The sequence below is a fragment of the Martes martes genome (assembly GCF_963455335.1).
Source record: "Martes martes genome assembly, chromosome: 10".
NCBI lineage: Eukaryota > Metazoa > Chordata > Mammalia > Carnivora > Mustelidae > Martes > Martes martes.
Genome location: NC_137898.1, coordinates 110012528 through 110036837, shown reverse-complemented (window position 1 = coordinate 110036837; position 24310 = coordinate 110012528). Strand labels below are relative to the sequence as shown.

At 38.4% G+C, this 24310-nt stretch overlaps 1 protein-coding gene across 1 annotated transcript in view; it reads left to right on the top strand.

Moving 5' to 3' along the window:
• DDX10 (DEAD-box helicase 10) overlaps positions 1–24310 on the top strand; it is a 276083-nt gene that overhangs the window by 135675 nt on the left and 116098 nt on the right. The window contains exons 14-15 of the mRNA XM_080817845.1: positions 18087–18206; positions 21157–21318. Coding sequence (XP_080673971.1) covers positions 18087–18206; positions 21157–21318 — 282 coding nt within the window. The remainder of the gene's footprint in view (positions 1–18086; positions 18207–21156; positions 21319–24310) is intronic.

Genomic DNA, 24310 nt, shown 5'->3' with positions numbered 1-24310 from the left:
TGGATATTTGTTTCTTTTCTTAATTGATAAAAATCTGTTCTATTTGTAATGCACTAGAACTTGCAAATTTTACTAGGCAGAACTCAGGGCCCTAGGAGGGGGAGTAGAGATTATTACTTTTCATAGTCTTTTCTTTTGAATGCATAGGATTTTTAAAAATTTGGGATTATTTGATACTGTTTAAAGCATGATTCATTAGAGCAGTGATGACAACCTCTGTGGGAAAGAGTAGGAGTGTACCCAATTGTATTTATAGATGATTTATAAATTTGTTTTGGAGGACTGGTGTGTGAGGGAGAGGGAGGTGAGGGGGTGGAGTGGGGAGAGGTTGATTGAGAAGTAGAGATTGTGTTGGGAGTTGTGCTGACTTTTTGTTCAGAATTGACTGATGTGGGCCATATCTCTGAAATCAGGATACTCGACTAAATTCAGGCTCCTATCTTAAGTGTAAACTATTATTTTTACATGGAATCTGTACTTTTTTAAATTTTCAATTTTTCCTATAATGATGTACACATACACAAATAAATGCATGGCTAGACACTGTGGGAATTTTAACAAACCACCGACCCCTGGCCTCCATCTCCCCCCCAAAATGCGTACCACACACTTGTCATTCCTCCTTTACCCTGTTATATATGCTTTCCCTGTAGCACTTAAACCTTCCAGTCATTATTCCTTGTCTGTCTCCAATGGAACATAAACTCTCCAAGGGAGACCTTTTTGTCTGTTTTGTTCGCCTCCTACGGGAGGTCACTAGATTTTGTTGACTTGATCAGTAGATGGGCCACTTGATATGCTGGGTAGGTGTATATTGACCATCACTTTTGTACTCAGCCTGTGCCCAGTGCAGCATGTGTCTGTGTTGGGATGGTGGTGGCTGTGGCAATATGCACTTTCAACCTGTCACACGTCACAGTTACATTGTGGATATAGGTAGTGTGCGTAAAAATCAGGAGATGACACAAGACCTTATAAAGTTAAGTGCTAAATTGTACAATAGGAATTGATCAACGGTCAGCATGTTGGACTGGGTAGGAGAAGGCCTTATGGCTTAGATGGAACTTGAACTTTAAGTGGATGAAGCAAGTGTGAGGAAGGATGTTCTAGAAAAGCGACCCTCATGCTACTTCCTTTTTGAATTTTCTCTGAAATTACTCCCATTCTTTAGGATTTTTTTTTTTTAAGATTTTATTTATTTATTTTGAGTGAGAGAGAAAGAGAATGGGAGAGAGTGGTATGGGAAGGGCCGAGGGAGAGAGAGAATCTAAGGCAGGTATGAGGTTGTCTCATGACCCTGAGATCATACCCTGAGCTGAAATCAAGAGCTGGAGGCTTAACCGACCAAGCCACCCAGGCTCCTTCAGGATTTATTTTAAAAAAGGAGACAAACTAAAAGAAGTTGCCACCTTCTACCATGATCTGACATTTACTACATAATGAAATTTAAATGTTATTTTGTAATGCAACTATTTGTGTACTATTTTTTCTCAAAGGAAAAAATATGTTGGCCTTATTGTTGGTATTAACTTACAGATACTTGTTAAAAAGCAAGCAGACAAGGGTGTGTTTTGCAGTGAGTAGGAAAGAATCATCGGAAGTCTTAGTATGGCTTTTAGTATCTGCTTAGCTTTTCTCATTAATTTCCCACCAGTTTCCCATTGCCTTTATACCATGGAAATGACAAGCAATCCTACTGAATTTCAGTTAGGACAAATAGAGCAATGGACAGTTATAAAAAGGGAAATCTAGGGAAGAGAAGTTAACTCTAAGTGTGATGAAGAGAGAATTGAATAATAGAACTGACCCTTTATTTTTTAAAAGATTTTATTTATTTATATGACAGAGCTATCACAGGTAGGCAGAGAGGCAGGCAGAGAAAGAGGGGGAAGCAGGCTCCTCACTGAGCAGAGAGCCCGATGCTGGGCTCGATCCCAGGACCCTGAGATCATGACCCGAGCTGAAGGCAGAGGCCTAACCCACTGAGCCACCCAGGCGCCCCTAGAACTGACCCATTTTTGTTGCATGTTTGCTAAACTCTTTTTGTATACATTCGAACTGTATGTTTGTTGAAGATCTTCATGTTTTTTGTTAATATTCACTTGTCCTAAAATTTTTCATACCAGTCCTAGTTAATACATAAGCATGTTACTGTGCTCCTGTTTTTGTTTTGTTTTTTAAATATTTTATTTATTTATTTTACAGAGAGGAAGAGAGATCACAAGTAGGCAGAGAGGCAGGCAGAGAGAGGGGGAAGCAGGCTCCCCACTGAGCAGAGAGCCCGATGGGGGGCTCCATCCCAGGACCCTGAGATCATGACCTGAGCTGAAGGCATAGGCTTAACCCATTGAGCCACCCAGGCACCCCTGTGCTTCTCCTAGGAAAATTGTCTGTCATTTTGCATTTAAGGCCTGCAACCAACCTGCTCATTAATTTCCCTGTTGCAAGAGGTTTTTTCTAACATACTAGATATTATTTGTGGAATGGGCAATAAAATCAATAAATAAGACATTTAAAAAATCCAGCTATCTTTCCAGGTTTGTTAAACAAATCATTAATACACTGATAACTCTGCCTTTGAAATAGGCTTAATTTTTACCACAAAGACCATCAAATCTTGCTGTGTTTGGTACCATAAGTAGCTAATATTAATTAGCTGTCTTTGTTGATAACAGATTTTTGTCTTTCAAAAGTAAATTTACTAAATCTTCCTTTTTATAGCACTTGGAGGAGAATGTGAGTACTATATAGATTTCTGATGAAGTAGACATGTCAGCTTGTTACTTGCACTGATTTATAAGTACATTTGTGTTGTAAGACAACAGTGTGTTGCATTTTTGTTATTTTTAGGCATTACCACCCTTTATCTACTTGTATATGTTCTTCGGTGACTGTAGACCAAATTAATTGAGGCATGTGTGAAAAGATGTAAAATGGAGATTTCTGAAATAGTAATAAAAAGACCATCATTAAAAAATGGCATGAACAAGTACTTGCTCTGTTTATGAACAGATTTCCCAAGTGATTCTTTTTTTTTTTTTTTTAAGATTTTATTTATTTATTTGTCAGACAGAGAGTACACACAAGCAGGCAGAGAGGCAGGCAGAGGCAACGAGAGAAGGAGGCTCCCTGCTGAGCAAGGAGCCCGATGTGGGACTTGATCCCAGGATCCTGGGATCATGACCTGAGCTGAAGGCAGCGGCTCAACCAACTGAGCCACCCAGGCGTCCCCCAAGTGATTCTTAAATTGGTATAAAATCAGTGATATGTTTTTAGAAACAAACAGCCAAAACAACATGTATTTTCTTCTTTATTAATGTTGAAAATACTTGAATATATATAGTATCTATATCCTTATAGCAAGGAAAAAAACCCCCAAATTATGACATGTTTCTTGTTCAAAACTTGTATTCCTCATCATATTCAGGGTAAAATCAAACCTCTTAGTGTGTTCTACAAGGCCTTATGTAATCCAGAATCTTCCTGTGTCCCAGACTTCTTCTCCTACCAGTCTCTACCTTGCTCTCTCTTGTCTGGTCACCCTGAATTTTTTTGTTTCTTGAAAACACACTCATTTATACTTGGAGGCTTTTGCTTACTCTTTCCTCTACCTGGATTTCCTTTCTTTATTTTTATTTTTTTTTTTTTTAAGATAGATTTACTTGAGGGAGAGAGACAGAGACAGGGAGAAAGTGGAGTGGAGGGGAATAGGGAGAGAGAGTCTTAGGCAGACCCTGAGCTGAGCATGGAGCCCAACAGGGGTTTTGATCTCACAACCCTAAGATCAGGGCCTGAGCCCAAACCAAGTGGCAGAAACTTAACTGACTGCTTTACCCAGGTGCCCCTCCTCTACCTGCAATTCTTACCTAGATCATCGATGACTTCTTTCACATCATTTAGATCTCTGCTTTAGTGTCTCTTCAGAGAGGCCCTCTTTAACTAAGATTTCTCTGTTCCATCCATTCACTTCTTAGCCCCTCACTCTGCCTTTGTTACTAGTGTTTAAAGCTCCTTGACATGTTCTCTCTCTCTCTCTCTCTCTGTGTGTGTGTGTGCATGTATTTTTCTCTCTGGAATGCAACTTCTGTATATCCTAAGGGCCTAGGGTGGGATGTGGAGTATAGCAGATACCCAGTATTTGTTGAATAAATGACTGAGCCTCCTTTATTTTATCCTTCTAATCCCACAAGGAATTAGAAGTAGCTTAAAAAATACTTCTAGATGTAACAAAATAGAAAACATCAGGCATGTAAAATATAGATAGAATAAAAATGACTGCTGGGAAATTTAATATGCAGGTCATGCAGGGTTTTACATGTTTCTTAAATATGAATCAAGAGTTTGGCTCTCAGGTCTTAACTGCCAAAACGAAAAGAACACATTTTCCATAAGGAGCAAACATTCTTCTACTCCAGAGAAGCATAGCTTTTTCTTGCATTTCAACAACTGTCGTACAAGACACAAAATGAATTTTATATGGAAATTTTAATACCCATCCTTAAAGGAAACTGGAGAGGTGATGCCAGCACGAAGTTCAGGGAAAGCAGCTCTCTGGAAACAGACTGATAAGATTCACGAGTCCATATTTCCTCCTCTCTGTCTTCCCACCTCCTAATGTACATACAGGCGTCTCTGAGTAAGGTGGAGCTGTTTTAATGTGATTATCAATATACAGCTCTTTTCTAACGGCAATGAGAGAGAGTTTACTCATTATAATGGGTAGCTCATTCCAAACCAGGTTGAAAATTACCCAGATACCATGCCTTTAGTCCAATGAGGCTTCCTGTAGATGCTCAAATAAATAGCTGATAATAGTACTGTTTTGATCAGATCATTTTGTGAAGTTTGTAGCCTTTTATTTTTATTTTTTAAAGGTTTTATTTTTTTATTTGACAAAGAGAGCACAGCAGGGGGAGCAGCAGGCAGAGGGAGAGGGAGAAGCAGCCTCGCTGAGCAGGGAGCCTGATGCGGGGCTCGATCCCAGGACCCTGGGATCATGACCTGAGCCGAAGGCAGACGCTTAACGACTGGGCCACCCAGGCGTCCCTAGTTTGTGGCCTTTTATTTTTATTTTTTATTTATTTATTTTTTTAAGGATTTTATATGGTAGAGAGACACAGCAAGAGAAGGAACACAAGCAAGGGAAGTGAGAGAGGGAGAAGCAGGCTTCCCGCCAAGCAGATGTCTGACGTGGGGCTCAATTCCAGGACCCTGGGACCATGACCTGAGTAGAATGCAGACGCCTAACAACTGAGCCACCCTGGCACCCCTAGTTTGTGGCCTTTTAAAGGAAATTTTGACATCCAGAATTTTGGTTTCAGAATTAATGAGGCCAATTATTGGTGAGTTTCATGATATTGTAACTCTGGAAATCTCAATGCACTGGTGGAAGATTAATTGCATTTTAATAGAGACAGTTCCCATCAGTTCAACCTGTTTACTTGATATGATTGAAGTTGAACATATTCACAATTAGTTTGATGTAAATTTTTTAATTAAGATCATCATGTTATTTAATCCTTTCATTTATTAATGACTTTGCCAAATCCTTCAAATAATTACATGGTTTAAATAATTGAACTGTTTGGGGAAGAAATAGTGCAGAATATGTTGTAAATAGTGTTGGCCAGTGGAAGCTTACTAACTTGAACCACACGGAGTCCCAAAGATTCATTTCAAGTTCCAGTATAGTCTTTTCTTTTGGATTTACCACTCCTATCCTGATGTCTTAGACATTCTTTAGGTGTAATGGGAAAATACTAGGGAAATGGATGGCCATTATTATGCATCCTGTCAGTGGCTGGGTAAGAAATTCTCAGAGTTTTCTGTTTCAGTTTAATCATTTGGTTTTTCCCATTTAGAGTTAATGGTTTGGTTAGGTGTCTATTAGGGGAAAATTGGTTTGGCAGTACGGTGCAAAGTTTTTTTGAGACACATCACTAATTGTGAGAGGAATTTGCTTTCACAGTGCTCTAACTCTCCTTTGTTCCTTTCTTGTGATTTTGTTTTCAGATTGTCTCCTTTCATTACCCCGACTGTCTTAACCTCTGCACACTGTCCTTTCCTCCTGCTTTGTGCTTACATGCTGTCTCTTTGGTCCCATAGTCTTCCCTGAATCTTGTCACAGACCTCTTATTGCCTTTCTAATTTTTCTTCCAACTTTATTTCAACTCTGTATGTAATTACTAATGGTCTTTCTCTTAGAGTGACGTAAGTTTAGAGCTTAGGTCCATGGTTTCAAGCTGGGTAATTGCTTAACTTACTTTACTGTCAGTTTATCACCTTTAAGATGTAAGCAATACCTCAACAGAGTGGTTGTGACCAATAAATAATATATAAACCTCTGGCATGCTGTCCAGCACTTGGCATCACCATTTACTGTTCCATACACTTCTCAAAGAAATTTCAGTGATCTTCTGATATGCCAGGTATAAACCATCTGGATTGTCATGGATTGGAGTGTAGGACAGATTTCATATCATTGTGGCATGGATTAAGGAATAGGCTTTGTTGGGAAAGTAATGTTTTATGGGGAGAAGAAGTAAGGCCGGAGTTTCCCCTCTTCTTATTTCACATAGAGGGTGCCAGGGTTTTAGCAGTCTGCTCAATAGAAAGCATAGATGTTTATTCCAGTGAAAGTTTGCTGTCTTCTGTTATTCTCCCTTGTCAAAGAAGTAGTAGGTCATCCTTGTCAGTGAGGAGTCACCCAAACTGCTTGAGAACTGGAGAGAGTAGTTGTGGGTGCTTGCAATCATCTGAGAAATGCATTGGTCTAGCATGTGGAGACCTGGGGCCGAGGAAAGTTGGATCTACCTTGCAAAGGGAAGAAGCCACGGTCCTGTTAGAAGCTGAGTGTGCTTGCAGCCTGTCATGCTGGTAGAAGGGGCAGGTGGGCACCCGGAGCGACTCCTGACGTTGTTTTCAGACTGTTCTGCTTGTGTCGCACCTTATTATTGCCCAGTTATTTGTTTCTTAACAAGTAAGTGTCAAATTGAAAGTGAAATGTGTTGTTGTTGTTGTTGTTGTTTAATTTCTATGCTATTTAAGCAAGCTGATGTCACAATAGCTAACTGAAGAATGCATTTCACAGTCCTTGGGTCAGTGTTGCTCCCAATGAAAATTGCCTTGATTTGCTCAGGCTCAGCTCAGCTTCCCAAATAATTACTGATTTGTTCAGGCACAGTATGGGCACTTACTCTAGAAATTAAAAGCTAAGACGAAGTCCATATCTTCAGGGAGTTGAGTGCCTAAGAGGGTAAAATAGAAGTGGAAGAATCTCTTAACAATTGGAATACAAGAAATGTCGTAAGAGACGTTACCAAAAGGCTGAGGGTAGAAAGTGAGAAAAGTTTCTCAAAGATAGCCAGTATCATATCTTAATCAACCTAATTTTGCCTTTCGGGGGAGAATTTCAAGCATATGGATAACTCCTGCATTTTCTAGTCTCTGGATGGGACAGAAGGGAGGAGAGTGGTTAAAAAAAATGATTAGCTAGGTAGCATACTGAGTTTAGAGACTAGCAAAGATTTCATTTTAATTCATTGGGAATTGTGACTTACAGTAGTTTTTGTTAAGTTGTCATTCAGAATATTACATTTTCGTGCTACAAATTTCCTAACAAAATGGCAGGGACTAATTCTAAGATGGGAGAAAAATTAACGAGCAGTCATCTGTCAACAGTTTCTAATGGCTGTCAAAATTTGTTTTTAATGTTTAAGTGCCAAGGAGGGCAGATGGAAATTGTGTTAATCACTGCACACTCAGCATGCAGTTTGCCAGGAAATAAAAGGAGAGCATAGAGCTTTGGGGAACAGAATACCTTTGGTATATATGCTATGCTTTTGAGGTTTAAGAATATTAGAGGTCAGGTTTAGTAGTCCTATCTATGGTCCTTCCATGAAAGCAGAAAGAACACTTTTAAAATGCATTCCTTGAAGGATTCTTTTCATTTTAAAGCAAACATTTGCTATCCATCAGTTCTTGATTTCAGTTTTATGGAGGCTCGTGAGGATTGTTTAGGGCAATTGTGATTGTTGGAGGAGGTGCTTCTAAGGTACTCTTGCTGTGTGCAGTGTCATGGTAAGAGCACAGGTTAGCGTCCCGGGGGACGTAGAGTTCTTGCCCTAACTTCACCGTCACTGGCCCTGTGAACTTGAAATCCTCTTCTGTGTGTATACACGTGCTGCTTGTGTCTCTGGGTGATCTTGGAGGGCCCGTTCATCCTTCCACATTCTGTACTTAATAATGCCAGTGCCTTTTATCACCATTATGTGGCTTTGCAGACTATTTTATAAATGGTGTATTTTTAAGAATATCCAATTTTAAATAATTAGACAGCATCCAAGCACGTTTTGATGAAATATGGTCAGTGGGCTGGCCTTTGTTCATTTGGTATTTTTTGCTTAGCTAACATTCATACACAACAGAAGGCAGATCTTGGACATTTTACTGTGCATGGAGTTGTGCACATGGCTTAGACTGGGGATAGTAGTGATACTTGTTATTTCTCTTTTAGTTAAGATATATCCCATGCATGTCTTGTGATTTACTAATGTCAGTCAGTGTAGAAGAACACCAGACACTGGAACCATGTATAACCAGTAACAGTGATTGCTTTGTCTGGGGGAGCTCAGAGGTCCTCATTAGCATCTCATGAATGTCTTGCGATAGTGTGTCAGAAATGGCTCACTGGACCAGGTACCAAGCCCAATTGGAGTTTAGTATATATCTTAGTTCTGTTATGTGAATGGTTTAAATCCTAAGAGAGATTCTGTTTCTGTTATTTAGAGTATAGATGCATGAGTTTGTGTGTAGTTTTTAAAATTGGTGGTTTGCTGAATAAGTAGTATTATATGGCCTGTGTTTGTTAGACTTTCACGGTGAATGAATTTTCAGAAAGTCTGTTCTAGATTACACTAACCAGATTGCCAAATAAATTGTTAATATTGTAGGTACTGGAGCCAACTATAGAATTCTCAATTAAACCTGTAACTAAATATTGTCGAGTGTTACTTTGATGCTATTTTATTTTGTTCAAACAAATTCTGAATAAATTAGCTATTGGTACCTTCTTGCTGAGTCTCTGCTATCACTTGCGAGGAAGATGGTAGAGGCGAAAACCATTCAGGTGCTCCCCCAAGGAAAAGTGTTACCGTCATTCTGCCTTAAAGTAGTGCACAGATGCTGACCAGTCTTTTTACTTCCTTCATTACCACCGTTTCTGCCTCCTTAATTCTGTTAACTGGATGGCCGTGTATACAAGTTAGCTTTTGTTTTGAATACTACTGGGGTTTTTTTTGTATGTAGCTTATAATATTTCTAAGTTATAGAAGAATTTCAAAAGTTGTAGGATACAACAGAAATTCATATAGCCAATTTAGACACAAGTTAGAAATGAAATCCATACTGTCATTTTTTGAAGTCTAAAAAGAGAGGGAAAGTGTGTCTCAGGCCCTGTTTCTCTAAATTGCTTCCATCTGCCTGTTTCCTAATACAGAAATATTTATTAAAAGTGTCAGGTTAAAAATTGGATTCCTAGGGCAAAATATGACTGTTTCCATAATTTTGTTAAAGAACAGGAAGCATCTGAGATTTCACATCTGTAGTGGCCTTTTTCCCTGTTTTTTTTTTTTTTTTTTAATTTATTTGGGGTTTTGGGGGGAGAGGGATATGGTGTGGAGCAAATAATTCATATTTCCTGGCTAGCAGAACAATATAGTAAACAGCTTGGACAATTTCAGTGAACTAAAGAAGATTTCCTCAAGTAGTGAAAGAGAAATAAGAAACTAATCTTTATGTCTTCCAACAGGATAAATGTGTTCAAAAAGGTAGAAGAAAGCATTTAAGATCGTAAATAATACAAAGACAGTAATGGCCCTGGCTGGCCATGAAGGTCAGGGATGAGGTTTGAAGTAAGGAAATAAGCAAAAATCTTATCTAGACTAATTGGAGACAATGACAGATTTAAAGAATTGTTAGACTGAAATGCTATGAAGAGGCTTTTTAAAATAAAGGAAAATTTTGTTAATTCTGACATTGTTGAGGAAGGCAAATATATTGAAGGAAAAAAAAAACACCACTGTTTGAGGTTTTGGTAGGAGAACTTGTATGTGAAGACTAAGAGAAGGAATTGAGGAAACTAGAAACTGTATTGGAGATATATCAGAAACTTATTTTTCTGAAAGCATTCAGTAGTTAAGGTGGCAGGCACATACTCTCAGAAGAGTTTATTAGGGTAAGATCATCTTCTGGAAAGTATCCCAGATTAAGCCTGTGGATTCAGGAAAGTAGGAATCCAGAAGGGGAGGAATCTATTAATCAAAAACTGTATAGAATGGTTGTGCTTTGTGATCCTCCATAAGCAGAAGGAAGGAAGTCCACACAAAGCTGAGATCACTATATATATATCTATGTAGTTTTTGGTCTGGTGGGGGAAAAAGAGCAATTTTCAGTTGTCTGCTTTACTGTTTATGTTGACTTGTTAAGATGATTTTTAAAAGAATCAGAATATTTTGTAGTAAGTATGTTGTCATATTTCTTAATATATTGTAATATTCATTAACCATTTTCATCACTTTATACATTAGAAATGCAGTTCACAGACTACAAAGAAGATAGTAGTCCCTGGTCTTATTGACCATACAGAATAGAGAGAGATTAACATTTACTTATGGTTCGTTTCTTAATATAATCAGAAGGACTAATCTAGCTTTGAAATGTGAAGAACTTTGAAAGGATATATGGGCTTTCATCTATAGGATTTTGTGTTTGAAATAAACATACATTATTTATAAAATATAAAAAATGGGGAAGGATTTCTAGAATGGGTCTTTAGGCTGTCTTTTAGATACAATTTCTGAAGTGTCGATATCAGGTAATGAGACAAGTATTATACACAGATAAATATTATTAACAGCTGTGATTCTTATCAGAAAGGAATTAGAGTTGGGGCCTTGTAATTTGAAATCACATGTTCAGTATCTAACATTTATATTTGGATGTGAAAACAGTTACTTTAAAAACCAGTACAAATACTATATCAGAAATTAGAATCTGAAAGAAATGTTTCTTAATGGGCCATGAACTAGAAAGTTGAAAAAAAGTATAAGTTTCTTAGAATAGCAATTTTCAAACACTCTTTTAAAGTTGATAGAAATGTAAAAGACACATACTGAGTCAAATTATGATGCTGTAACCTGAGTGTTTGAACAAAAATCAACTAAGCACTGTAGAGTGTGAACAACAAAGTCAAGTGCCCTTTGATTTAAATTGTGCACCCTTGAACAAATTGCTGAATTTATCTAAGCTTTGGTTTTCTAATTAAAAAATTATCAGGGACCAGATTTGAATTGTAGTTGTTATGAGCAGTAAATGAAGTAATGCTTTATTCCACTGAGAATTTTTTTTTTTTTAAGATTTTATTTATTTACTTGACAGAGATCACAAGCAGGCAGAGAGGCAGGCAGAGACAGAGAGAGGGAAGCAGGCTCCCCGCTGAGCAGAGAGCCAAATGCTGGGCTCGATCCCAGGACTCTGAGACCGTGACCTGAGCCGAAGGCAGAGGCTTTAACCCACTGAGCCACCCAGGTGCCCCGTTTTCCACTGAGAATTTATTCACTAATTTCTTCTTTCAAGAAATAACATACTGAATGTTTCCTGTGTGCCAACCTCTCTGTGATGCCCTGGGGACACGAATTTTAATACAAATGGTCTTAACCCTCGTGGAGATTACAGTCTATTAGGAAAAAGAAAACAGGAACATGAGTGATGACTATGGCTTACTGTAATGGGGACAAGAGTGCATACAAAGTCCATTAACAGGCCTCTTTAATACATTCCACTGCAGAGGTGGTGCTTACTGGGGCTTGGGTAGAAGGGCACTAGCTCTCAGCCATTCTCTCCAACTCTTTCATTTTCTATTTTTATCAGTATGACCAAATTTATGCATATTACCAAGGTTTATTGTAGCTTGCCTTCTATTAAACTTTAAACAGTGAGATTGGTAAATGTGGCCTTTTTAGAAAAAGAAAAATCCTATGAGATTGATTAGACCGCTTTATAAGATGATTTCCATAATTTATAATTTATAAGCACTTGCATTTCATATCCTCTTAGGTGATCTGCATTTGAAGGTCTCTTGTGTTCTTCTTGCCCCTTGCATGGCCCACCCCGGTCCCCCTGCTCCAGCCACTGTGTAATTATAGGACTACCACTTTGTCTTACCATTACATTTCGTGGAGGATCTCTGAAAAGAGAAACTGTTGCTGTAACAACATTTTATCTATTTTTATTTATGTATTTTTAAAAGATTTTATTTATTTATTTGAGAGAGAGAGAGAGAGAGAGAGCGAGCGCACACAAGTAGGGGGAGGAGAAGAGGGAGAGGGAGAGGGAGAGGGAGACAATCTCTAGCAGACTCTGCACTGAGCACAGAGCCAGATGCAGGGCTGAATCCCACAACCCGGAGATCACGAGCTGAGCAGAAATCAGGGATCCTCAACCAACTGAGCCACCCACATACCTCTGGAACAACACTTTAAACAGAAGTCCAGTTATATTCTAGGTGGCTCTTTATTTTTAATTTTAGTAAAATACATAAAGTATAGAATGTACCACCACCTGAACCTTGAAGTATAGAGTTCAGCAGTGTTAAGCACCTTGCTCTAGTTGGACAACCTTTTCCCTTCTTGCAAAACGGAATCTCTCCACCCTTTAGGTGGTTCTTAATTTTAAGATGGTAGTTTGTGCAAAGATTTCACAAACATACCTTTTCTACTTACTGGTGGTGGTGTTTTTATTTCTTTTTTCTCCCTAGCTTTGTTGAGAAATAATTGATAAGTAAGACAGTATGTAAAGTATATGATGTGATTTTGTTTGTAAGGTCAGTGTGAAATGACCACCAAGATTGAGATAATGCATCCATCACCTCACAGTTAACTTTTTTGTGTCTGTGATGATGATGCTTGCAATGTAGTCTCAGCAAATTTCAAGTTTACGGTACAGTATTATTAACTATAGTCGCTGTGCTATACATGAGATCCTCAGTTTATTCATTTTATAACGGAAAGTTTGTACCCTGTAACTTACATCTCACAGTTTCTCCCTCTTCCCAGCCCTTGGCAACTACCATTCCATGTTTCTATGAAATTAGCACCCCCCCCCCACCTTTTCTCTTTAAATATATCACATGTAAGTGATACTGTATGTGTCTGTCTCTGTCTGACTTACTTCACTTAACATAATGCCCTCCAGGTTCATCCGTGTTGTCACCAAATGACAGGTTTCCATTCTTTCTCACAGCTCAGAATATGCCATGGTATTTATATACCACGTTTTCTTAATTTATCCTTTGAGAGTTACTTAAGATTGTTTTCATGTCTTGGCTATTGTGAGTAATGCTGCAGTGAATACGGAAATGCAGATATCTCCTTTAGAAACTGCTTTTGGTTCCTTTAGATATATATACTGGAGTGAGTGGTATTGTTGGATCATATGGTACTCTCAATTTTTAATTTTTTGAGGACCTTCCATTCTGTTCTCCACTGTTGCTAGGCCAGTTCACATTCCCACCAACATTGCACAAGGGTTCCCTGTCCTCCACACCCTCACCAACACTTGTTACCTTTTGTTTTCTTGATGATAACTCTCCTAACAAGTGTGAAGTGCTGTCTCACTGTGGTCTTGATTTATTTCCCTGATGATTAAAATTCCTAGAAGAAAGCATAGAGAAAAAGCTCCTTGACTTTGGTCTTGGCAGTGATCTTTTGAATAAGACCCTGTAAGAACAGGCAACAAAAGCTGAAATAAATAGATTATCTCAGACTGAAAAGCTTCTGTACAGCAAAGGAAACAAAAAGGCAGCCTGTGGAATGGGAGAAAATATTAGCAAACCATATATTGAATAAGGGCTTTCTGAGCTGTATATAGGGAACTCCAATGCAAAAAACCCCCAAATAATCCAATTAAAAAACGGACAAAGGACCTGAATAGACTTTTTTTTTTTTTTTTTGCTATATGTGCTGCTGAAGAGAGCATAATAGACTCTTTTCCAAAGAAGATGTACAAATAAATGGCCAATAGATACAAGAAAAGGTGCTCATCATCACTAATCATCAAGGAGGTTTCTTTCTTTTTTATATAATTTTTTATTTTTTTATTAACATATAATGTATTATTAGCCCCAGGGGTACAGATCTGTGAATTTCCAGGTTTACACACTTCACAGAAGGAAGTTTTTTTCTTAAGAAAAGATTTTGTAGTTGGCTTTCAAATAAAATGTCAAGTAGTGCATCCTTCGTTAATACTGTAAAATACTGTCAATTATCATAGTTTGGGAACTTTAGGATGGTGAAGGAATTATGCTTACCTAGCAGGTGTTTGTTTTGTTTTTTAAATCTTGAGTTCTAGGGTATGGTGATTTAGGCAATGGAAATTAAGAGTCCTGCATTGGGCTCTCTGTTCAGTGGCGGACAATGCTTACAATGCTTATAAATGTTTATAAATACTATGAAATAGGTTGTAACAGGTAATCTGTAATGTCTTCAGTAGGGTTGACAGTTCTTTATTTAGTTGGTTTCCTTTACATTTATTTATTTATCATTTATTTATTTCAGCGGGGGTGAGTGTACTCACGTATGCTCATCCTTGTACCCAGGGGGAGAGTGGCAGAGGGAGAGAGGTTTCAAGCAGACTCCTGCTGAGCACAGAGACCAACATGGGACTAGATCTCAGGACCTTGAGATCATGACCTGAGCCAAAACCAAGAGGCAGGTTTCTGACTGAGCCACCCAGGCTCCCCAGTCTCCTTCACTTAAGATACTGTTTCTTTTGTAAACCATTAATTATTCTGTGATACATATGGGAACTACTTTAAGGAAACATAAACCTCTGATTTCTTTAGACTATCTTTTCTTTTAATTCTGACTTTCATCTCCTTATGGTTCTGTTTTTCCTTTTTTTTTTTTTTTTTTTTTTGCAGCGATACGCTTATTGTACCCTCTAGGATGTATAGTAGTAATGCTTATATTAAAGTAGGGTTTTTTTTTTCATTGATTATATTTTGAATCTTCTTGTAGCCTGTGTTAGCACAGACCTTCCGCTAGGAACCATTGCTTTTAGCCACAGTTCTTGTTCTTTTCTTGTCCAAGTTATTTGTGGCAACCTCCTACAGCTATTGCAAGACCTTGAAAATAACTTGATGCTTCATCACTTTTGTATTCTCTGATATTTTCCTTTTAGCATTTTATTCTGAAGTCTAACATATATTTTGTGCAAGAAGTGCAGATGGAAATGAAAACTGTATTTTTCTGCCATTGTTTTACATCTTGTCAGGAAATCTTTCATTAAACTCTTTGCTGGCTGCAGATTTCATTCTTGTACCAATAATACAAAGCCTTGTAGTCAAAATATAACATTTGTCTTAACAATAAGATACTTGATATTCTTCATGATTTAATGAGCAGAAATTTGAAGTACTAATGAGCACTTCCCCCTTATCCCAGAGCCAGTGTTGAAGCTTTCAGGAAAAATGAAATCTGCATTTTAAGAAGTTAAATTCACTTTTGAAAAATCTTTTAGTTGGAAGAATATTATAAGTATGATACCAAAAAAAAAATCCAGAAAATTTCATTATTTTAAAAAATTGATTACATAAAGATTAAAAATATATGTTTAACAAAAAACAAAGCAAAGCAAAACAACAAAATATTCCTAAGTATGGCAAAAGTCTAAACATAAACGAAACAGTGGGAGAAAATATTGACACATTTTTAACAAATGAAAAGATTTCACAAATTAGTAAGTAAGATGCCAGGAATTCATTAAAAATGCTGGTAAAGAATATACATGTTACATAGGGAGAAAAATGCCTTTGAAAAGATGTTTTGCTATGCTTAAAACAATACAAGTCAAATTAAAACCTCCCTGAGACATTATTTTTTCACCTGACAAACATAAATATTATCTATTTTTTGATGTGGAGAATCACTCTCAAATTTTGTTGGGAATATTAAATTTTGTGTAACTTCTCAGGAGGGTTATTTGGAAATATCTTTTGATATTTAAATGCACATAATTTTTGACTGAGTGCTTTAACTCTTAGAAATTTATCCTGGGTAACTAGATGCACATTTATATGAAGCTCTGTATACAAGGCTCCTGATGGCAGGGATAGCTCTTTTAGTATCTTGGTTTCTTCATATATATTTGAATGCCTGTTTCTGGAAAGGATATAGAAAAAGCTATTAACACTGTTTCTTTCTTGGGAGGTAAACATGTGGTGGAAGAAGACACGAATGGCAACTTTTTAACATGAATAAGACATGAATTCATAGGACATGAATATCCTTTACAAAATAAATGAGCATGTATTACCTGCTAAAGTTACTATTTAAAAGAGTGACATTGAACTAAGCTAAGCCTCTCTTAAAACATGTGTGAAATCCACCATAATTAGACACCTAAAAGGTACCAGTAATGGCGCCATGTTTAGGTGTTTGCCACTCATTTCAAACATTTGTCCCTCAAAAGGATATTTTCCTTAACTTCCTCTCCTCAGCCTAGACTAGCTAGGGCAGGTACCGTATTACATAGAATTTATTCATCTTGTGTATTTTTTCTGAGCACATAATACATTTGTGATTTAATACTTAATATTTTCCACTGGTTTAATGTCTTTTTTCTAACAATACAGTTAGGTTCTGGGAGGCTTTCCCTTTCCCTGCTGGGGGTCTCAGTATGCTCTACGATGTCTTGTACATGGATGAAACTCTAGTGCATATCTGAATGACTGAAGAATAATTTCCGAGTATTGGAGCAAAGCCACAGCCTATCAATAAAATAAGATAAATGTGTCTTCTCACCCATGTTGGAATTTCTGTTCTTCTTTCTATGGCTTCCCTCAGACAAGCAAACTCTCCCCTCCCCCCCCCAAAAAAAATTTTTTTTTTTTTTTTTTAAATAGGGGGGGATCACAGCTCCCTTTTAGAATCCATGATAAACTGGGGGCCTAGGTGGCTCAGTCAGTTTAAGCGACTGCCTTCAGCTCAGGTCATGATGCCAGCGTCCTGGGATTGAGTCCCGCATCGGGCTTCCTGCTCGGTGGGCAGTCTGCTTCTCCCTCTGCCCTTCACCCCATTCATGCTCTCATTCTCTCTCGCTCGCTCGTTGACTTGCTCTAAAATAAATAAAATCTTAAAAAAAAAAAAAAAGAATCCATAATAAACCATAAAGATGCAAAAACCCCCACATTTTGTGACGTGATTTTAGTAGTTTCATGGTTTTCCTTAGAGCTCTTGATGTGGACCTGGATCATTTCAAGGTTCCATTCTGTAGGATTTGTTTTCTGGCTGACCGCTTTTCTGTTCTGATAGTATTTGGTATTTTTGCTTTGTGACTTTTTCTCTTGCTCCTGGGACCAAACATTTGTATTTTATTATGAAAAATTTCTAACATAAGGTTGAAAGAAGTGTACTTTTAGACACCAAAATATCCACCACTCATATTCTACAGTTAAGCTTTTACCATGTAATTCTCCAGCTATCCATTTGTCACCCTTTTAGGTGTGTAATGCATTTCAGGATAAGTTGCCAACAGCTTTATACTTTCTTCCATATGCTTGAGCTTGCCTGTCATTCATTAAAGTTCAGTATTTGTTTACAGGACTCTATCGAAGTTTCCAGATAAACATTTTCCTATTCTGAAAATTTAAGTTTGCCCTTGGAATTAGAGCTATTTCTAAAATGTGCTCTTTGTTATAGCTGCAAGGTAGCTTTATTTATTTTGAATGTTCATTTGTCACATTATCACATAGCTTCTGGTGCCTCAGCATTCTCAGGGTAGCGTAGTTTTAGTAATAGAAGAAATTTTAAAGGTTACTTATACCGTTTATCTTGTTTAGATTTAAGCCCCTTTAGCCCCTTTAGTTTAAAAATCTAATAACTTGATTTCTGGATAGTATTTTTGGTGCTTCTTATTAGCCAGTGAGCAGTAAATACATTTAATTTTGGAAAGTGTATTTAAGAGTTAAATTGCTTATCTAAAGCAGCCATTTAACTAATCATCTTTGTTTTTTGTACATTCTCATATAGAAAAAAGAACCTTCCAAATCCAGTGTCAAGAAAAAAGTGACCAAGGTCGCAGAAGCAAAAAAAGTAATGAAGAGAAATTTTAAAGTGAATAAGAAGATAACATTTACTGATGAAGGGGAGGTAAGATTCTTAAATGCTTAATTTCTGAGGTACCATCCAAGTATTATAGAGTCTGACTGTCCTCTGACTTAGATTCATTAATGAGAAAAAGAAACTGTTTCTTTAAAGCATGGGAGGCACTTCCTGTCCGTGTTGTCTTGGGCTGTACATCTGTAGGCAGGAATGCTTCATGGGCAGTCAGCTGCCATACTTCAGGGTGCTAACAACACAGAGTTGGTTTTGAACTTTCTAAATTCCATTCTTACAGAGTAGACTTTCCCGTCAGGGTGTCCGTCAACATGTTCTGTGGCAACAAACACAAGAATAGTAATACGACTACTTGCCACAGTGTTTTCTGGACTCTAAAAAAATCTCTGCTTTGCAGTTCCTCAATTTCCACGCTGTATTGGGTTGTTTCTTACTGGGATGGCTTGAGATGGCATTTTCTGCTTCAGACAGGTGCCTGGCTCTCATGTCACCGAGACCTTGGTGTTAGCGTAAATACATACCCGCAGAGTAGGGAAGGGGTTACCGCTCGCAGATTGCACAGTGTTCTCTCCGTTTTTAAAGAGGGGAGAGTCTGGAAAGTCCGGTGGCTTACTTAAGGAGTAATGGTGGTTAGTGGTCAGAGTGGGTCTTCAGAGTGGCTGTTCCTGGTTTTCAGTCTCTTCAACCTACAGGTTCCCCTGTGCATCCTGGTAGAGCACATACCCACTGTCCCACTGTCCTCTCATTTTCCTTGTCTTGTCTTTTATTTATTTTCTTCCTGGAACTTATGGGGACTTTACATTCTCTATTTACATGATTATTGTCCTTTTCTTCCATTCTAGTGGAATGAGGGCAGCTACTTGAGGGAAGGTATCTGTCCACTTTGCTTATTACTACCCTGTCCCCAGCACCGAGAACGGGGCCTGACATACAATAAACCCATGACCTTATTGAATGAATGGACTATTTTCTTTCTTTCTTTTTTTTTTTTTTAAGATTTTATTTATTTATTTGACAGACAGAGATCACAAGTAGGCAGAGGCAGGCAGAGAGAGAGAGAAGCAGGCTCCCCGCTGAGCAGAGAGCCCGATGCGGTACTCAATCCCAGGACCCTGAGATCATGACCTGAGCCGAAGGCAGTGGCTTAACCCACTGAGCCACCCAGGCGCCCCAATGGACTATTTTCTAATATCCCAATAAAATAACAGTTTTTAAGATACTGGTTGTAATATGTCGCACAAGACATTTCCTCAGCATTAATACAAATGCAGCCTAAGCAGTCTGTATCCAGTGGGGTATGTTTCCTCTTAACTGTGAGGTTAACAGACATTTGGATGTTATTTTGGGGAAGGGAGCCCAGATTCGCACTAAGAATATGGAGTAAAGTGATGTATAAATCATATGAAGAAAGAGTGCAATTTAAAGGTGTTGGAAATTGTAGAGGAAGCCTACAGAATTGATAAGTAATGGATCTTTATGAAATTACTAAAAAGAGGTCAGCACCTGAAGCAGGCTCGGCCAGAATATAGTTGTATTACTTCAGATGCTTACTGTAAAGTAAGATTAGTGCTCTTAGTATAAATGAGGTTCCTCACTGTGCTTGTCAGTTCAACTGCCCAGGTTATGCCAGTTTGTTCCAAGATGAGTATAAATCCTTAACTGTAGAATGTTTCCCTGAAGACTTACTGCTGATAGGACCCCTGTATGGCTGTGGGCCACACTGAAACTTGTGCTCTAAAAGTCTGAAAGAACTTTTCATTCAGCCCAGAGGCATGAACTTTTTTCATGCGGTTATAAAAAAGGACTGAATAGTGGAGCAGTGGATGGGGTTCTTCCTGTCACACCTGCTCCCTCCCACTGCGTCTCCAGTGTCTGTGGCCGCCGGCATGGCCACTCATGCAGTGACACGTGTGACCCCCATTCATTGCCAAAAGTTGAGATGCTGTAGGAATCCCATCTTGAAGACTAGATGGTGACAGGAGTGAGAGAAGGTGAAGAGAATGTGTGTGCCTACAACTTCACTTTACTTGCAGTTTAATTAGTGGCCTTTCAAAACAATGGCAGCTACTGAAATCCTCTGGCAGCTAGTTACTAGTTGAAAACGAGAGAATAGGTTTAGTCTAAATTGTCTTGTGTTTTACAGTGTTAGACCTGGAAGATGAGAGAATCAAACAGACCTTTTTAAAAAATTGTCAGAAAAGGACACAGATGCCCAGAAATGAAGTATTTATTCAGGATTATGCAGCAGGGCTAGCAAAAAAGCTGGAACATTAAACCAGGTCCCCTGACTCCAAATCGGTGCCCTGACTTCTGTTTACCTTGTTCCTAACCATGAACTGTATGTGTAAATTGTGTAGATTTGAGCCAGCCTGAAATCCAAGCTAATTTTCCTTTATGCCTAGTAATTTTAGTCTTTATGTGTAGTGCAGGCTGATACAGGATTTATCGATCAGTTTTGAGCATTTGATATGTGCCACATACTATGCTGGGCTTCGAGAATACAGGCACAAGGTAGTCAGCTGTCCTTGAGGAGATTAGATTAATTCTAGGCGGAAACCCAGGAAAGTCAAGCCCCGGTATGGGGAGAGAAGGCTCGGAGGTGCCAGGGGAGCCGGCGAGCCTGCTTGGGTCCACCTGGCTCCTGCTCTGCTCATGTCGGAGACGGAGCTGGCAGAGTGTAGCCCGTGAAGATCACTGAAATGCTGCTGAAGCAGCTAGCTTCTCCTCCAAACTATTTCCTGACATTTTCCTTTAATCCTGCTCTCACTGGATTGTAGCAGCATTACTTTACCCTGACTAGGATGGTTTTTTCAGAGATTTGCTCATTTTAATGATAAAGTTTGTTCAAAAGCTTAAGAAATATGGGTTCTAAGGCAGAAAGTGGGGAAAATGCACCATTTCAAAAATCATTATACAAAGGGAAATGGTTTTCTGTTGATGTTCCCTGTCCCCTGCCCCATACTTATTGTTTTCCTGTCTGCAGTTAGTTCAGCAGTGGCCACAGATGCAGAAATCTGTCTCAAAGGACACCGAGGACGAGGACAGCACTGGTGGCATCAATTTAGATAAAGCCAAGGAAAGGCTACAAGAAGAGGACAAATTTGACAAAGAAGAATATAGGAAGAAGATCAAGGCAAAGCATCGGGTGAGCTTTCCATTTTGAATTAATGCTGAATGACATTTAATATGTCCCTAAATACTCATTACATGTTCATTAATAACCACATTACTTTCCTTCTTTTTTAATTTTTTTTTATTTATTTATTTGACAGAGAAAGATCACAAGTAGGCAGAGAGAGAGGAGGAAGCAGGCTCACTGCTAAGCAGAGAGCCTGATGTGGGACTCGATCCCAGGACCCTGAGATCATGACCTGAGCCGAAGGCAGAGGCTCTAACCCACTGAGCCACCCAGGCGCCCCTCCTTCTTGACTTCTTGAACACTTCTGTCTCTGTGGGTATTTTGTCATTTTATTAGTCTCTTCTTGCTTTTGCTGGTGGAGGCTTGTATACTGACTGGTTTCTGAGAATGTTGCCCAAATCTGCTTTTGGTTGAGGTAACCCAAACAATATTCATGATTTTTTTTTAAAGTTTTGATTTTGAGATTAATGTAGTTTTACATGTAGTTGTAAGAAGTAACATATTCTCTGTATTACTTTCTCATCCTGGGTGCTCTATTTCTGTAATTTTTGCCATTTCAGGAATGGTGGATAAATGAAGCAATGGAATGTGTATGTAGCCTTTTGGGATTTGCTTTTTATTCTCATGTAATTCTGTGGAGATTCACCCAGGTTGTTGTGTGTCTGAGCACTTGGCACAGACGTACCACAGGTTCTTCACTATTTACCTGTTATTTCCAGCTTCAGCTTAATAGTTGAATTTCTTTCCATAGCAATTAGTTGATAATGCATGGAAGATTTATTTAGTGTATTTAAAAAAAAAGAAAGAAAAGAAGAAACCTTGTAAGAGGGAGTGCTTCTGGATAAGCATGTGCACAGTTTTCTGTTACCCTTGAACTGGGCTACTCCATTCCGGTCACTCCTGGTCTTACTGTCTTTTTACACTACTCAGTTCCCATAAAAGTGGACATATCACTAGATAAATGGTTCAATAAATTAAATAAGGCAGATTTACATTTCTAAAGACGTTTCTATAGCATGCCTTTGAGACAGTGAATGATTTCAGGGAACATAGTCTCATGCCCAAGAACATAGTCTCCTGCCCACTGCTTTAATGTGAGGTTCTGGGTTAAGAAACTTGTAAGCCTTTGGATGTGGACATTATTAACTATATCCTGAGAAGGATTCTTGTGGTTTTTGACTCCTCTTTGACCTTGGAACGATTCAGTGGCTCAGTCAACTTTTGTAGAGAAGCAGTTCTCATTTCTTCAAGGTTCGATGCAGCTTCGCAGTAGCATTTGATGAATAAGAAAAAGTAGACATTGAAGATGGCTGCTGGGGTGGAACTGACTGGTGAGAAAATCCTTTTAGAAATGTGGGGAACAGAAACCTCATAGTGTTTACAGTTCAGAGTGTTATTTAGACAACTAAACATTTCATGCGTTGCTGGGTTTTTTTTTAATAATTTTTAAAAATTTTTAATAAATATATAATATATTATTATCCCCAGGGGTACAGGTCTGTGAATCGCCAGGTTTACACACTTCACAGCACTCACCATAGCACACACCCTCCCCCCATGTCCATAACCCCACCACCCTCTCCCTACCCGCCCCCCCCCCACCCTCAGTTTGTTTTGTGAGATTAAGAGTCTCTTAAGGTTTGTCTCCCTCCCGATCCCATCTTGTTTCATTTATTCTTTTCCTACCCCCCAAACCCCCCACGTTGCGTCTCCACTTCCTCATATCAGGGAGATCATATGATAGTTGTCTTTCTCTGATTGACTTATTTTCGTGCATTGCTGTTATTACAGTACTTTAAAATTGAAATTTGGTACTAATTTTTGTTATTAAAATTTTTAATAATATTAAAATGTCAGCAACGTGTCACATTTCAGGTTACCATCCACCTAGAGTAGTTATCCAGGGGAAGATTGAGCATAAGGATATTTTATCCTTTCTTTTTCAATTGTAGCCAGCAGTAAAAGCAACAGGAGGCCTTTACATGAAGTAAAGGTGCTGCCCTTTCTTGTCTCCCTCCCCTCCCTCCCCCGTGTGTGGAAGTTACTGTATCCAGGCTGTGGAATATTGTTTCTGAAACCTTTAGAGACTTAATCTCAAATTGACTCAGTGTACATTTATTACACACTGTTTGTGTGCTAGGCTCTGCCCAAGGCTGTGAGGATAGAATACTTAAAATATGTGGGTTCCTCTGTCCTTGGGAAGATTATAATTAAACCCTGGTTAACTGTGGATATTCTCTCACTGCACAAAAGCTTTTTATGCCTCTAATTTGTTTTACGTTAACATTTTTTTTTTTTTTTTTTTTAAAGATTTTATTTATTTATTTGACAGACAGATCACAAGTAAGCAGAGAGGCAGGCAGAGAGAGAAGGGAGGAAGCAGGCTCCCTGCTGAGCAGAGAGCCCGATGCGGGGCTCGATCCCAGGACACTGGGATCATGACCTGAGCCGAAGGCAGCGGCTTCAACCCACTGAGCCACCCAGGCGCCCTTACGTTAACATTTTTGAAATGAATAATACATCATGTTCTAAAATCAAGATCATAAAAAAGCTAGTTGAGACATCTTGCTTCTGCCCATGCCTGTCATTCTTACTCAGACCTACCCCCAAAGTAACTATTTTTATTAATTAATATATCCTAGGGGCACCTGGGTGGCTCAGGTTCAGTTGGTTAAGTTCCAACTCTTGATCTCAGCTCAGGTCTTGATCTCAGGGTCATATGTTCAAGTCCCACATTGGGCTCCACACTGGGCATGGAGCCTCCTTAAAAAAAAAGATTACCGACACATCCTGCCATTTCATTATGCAAATGTGAGAAAATAGAAATACAGATCCTTATTTTCTCCCTTTGTTACAGGAAAGATAAGTATATTGTATGTAGGTTGTTGTACACATTTCTATTTTCATTTATTTTTATGTTTTTAAATCTTTTTTTTTGCACCATTGTTAAAAGTAGTGGATGATTTTTAAACTATTATGGTGACTATCTTACAGCAAG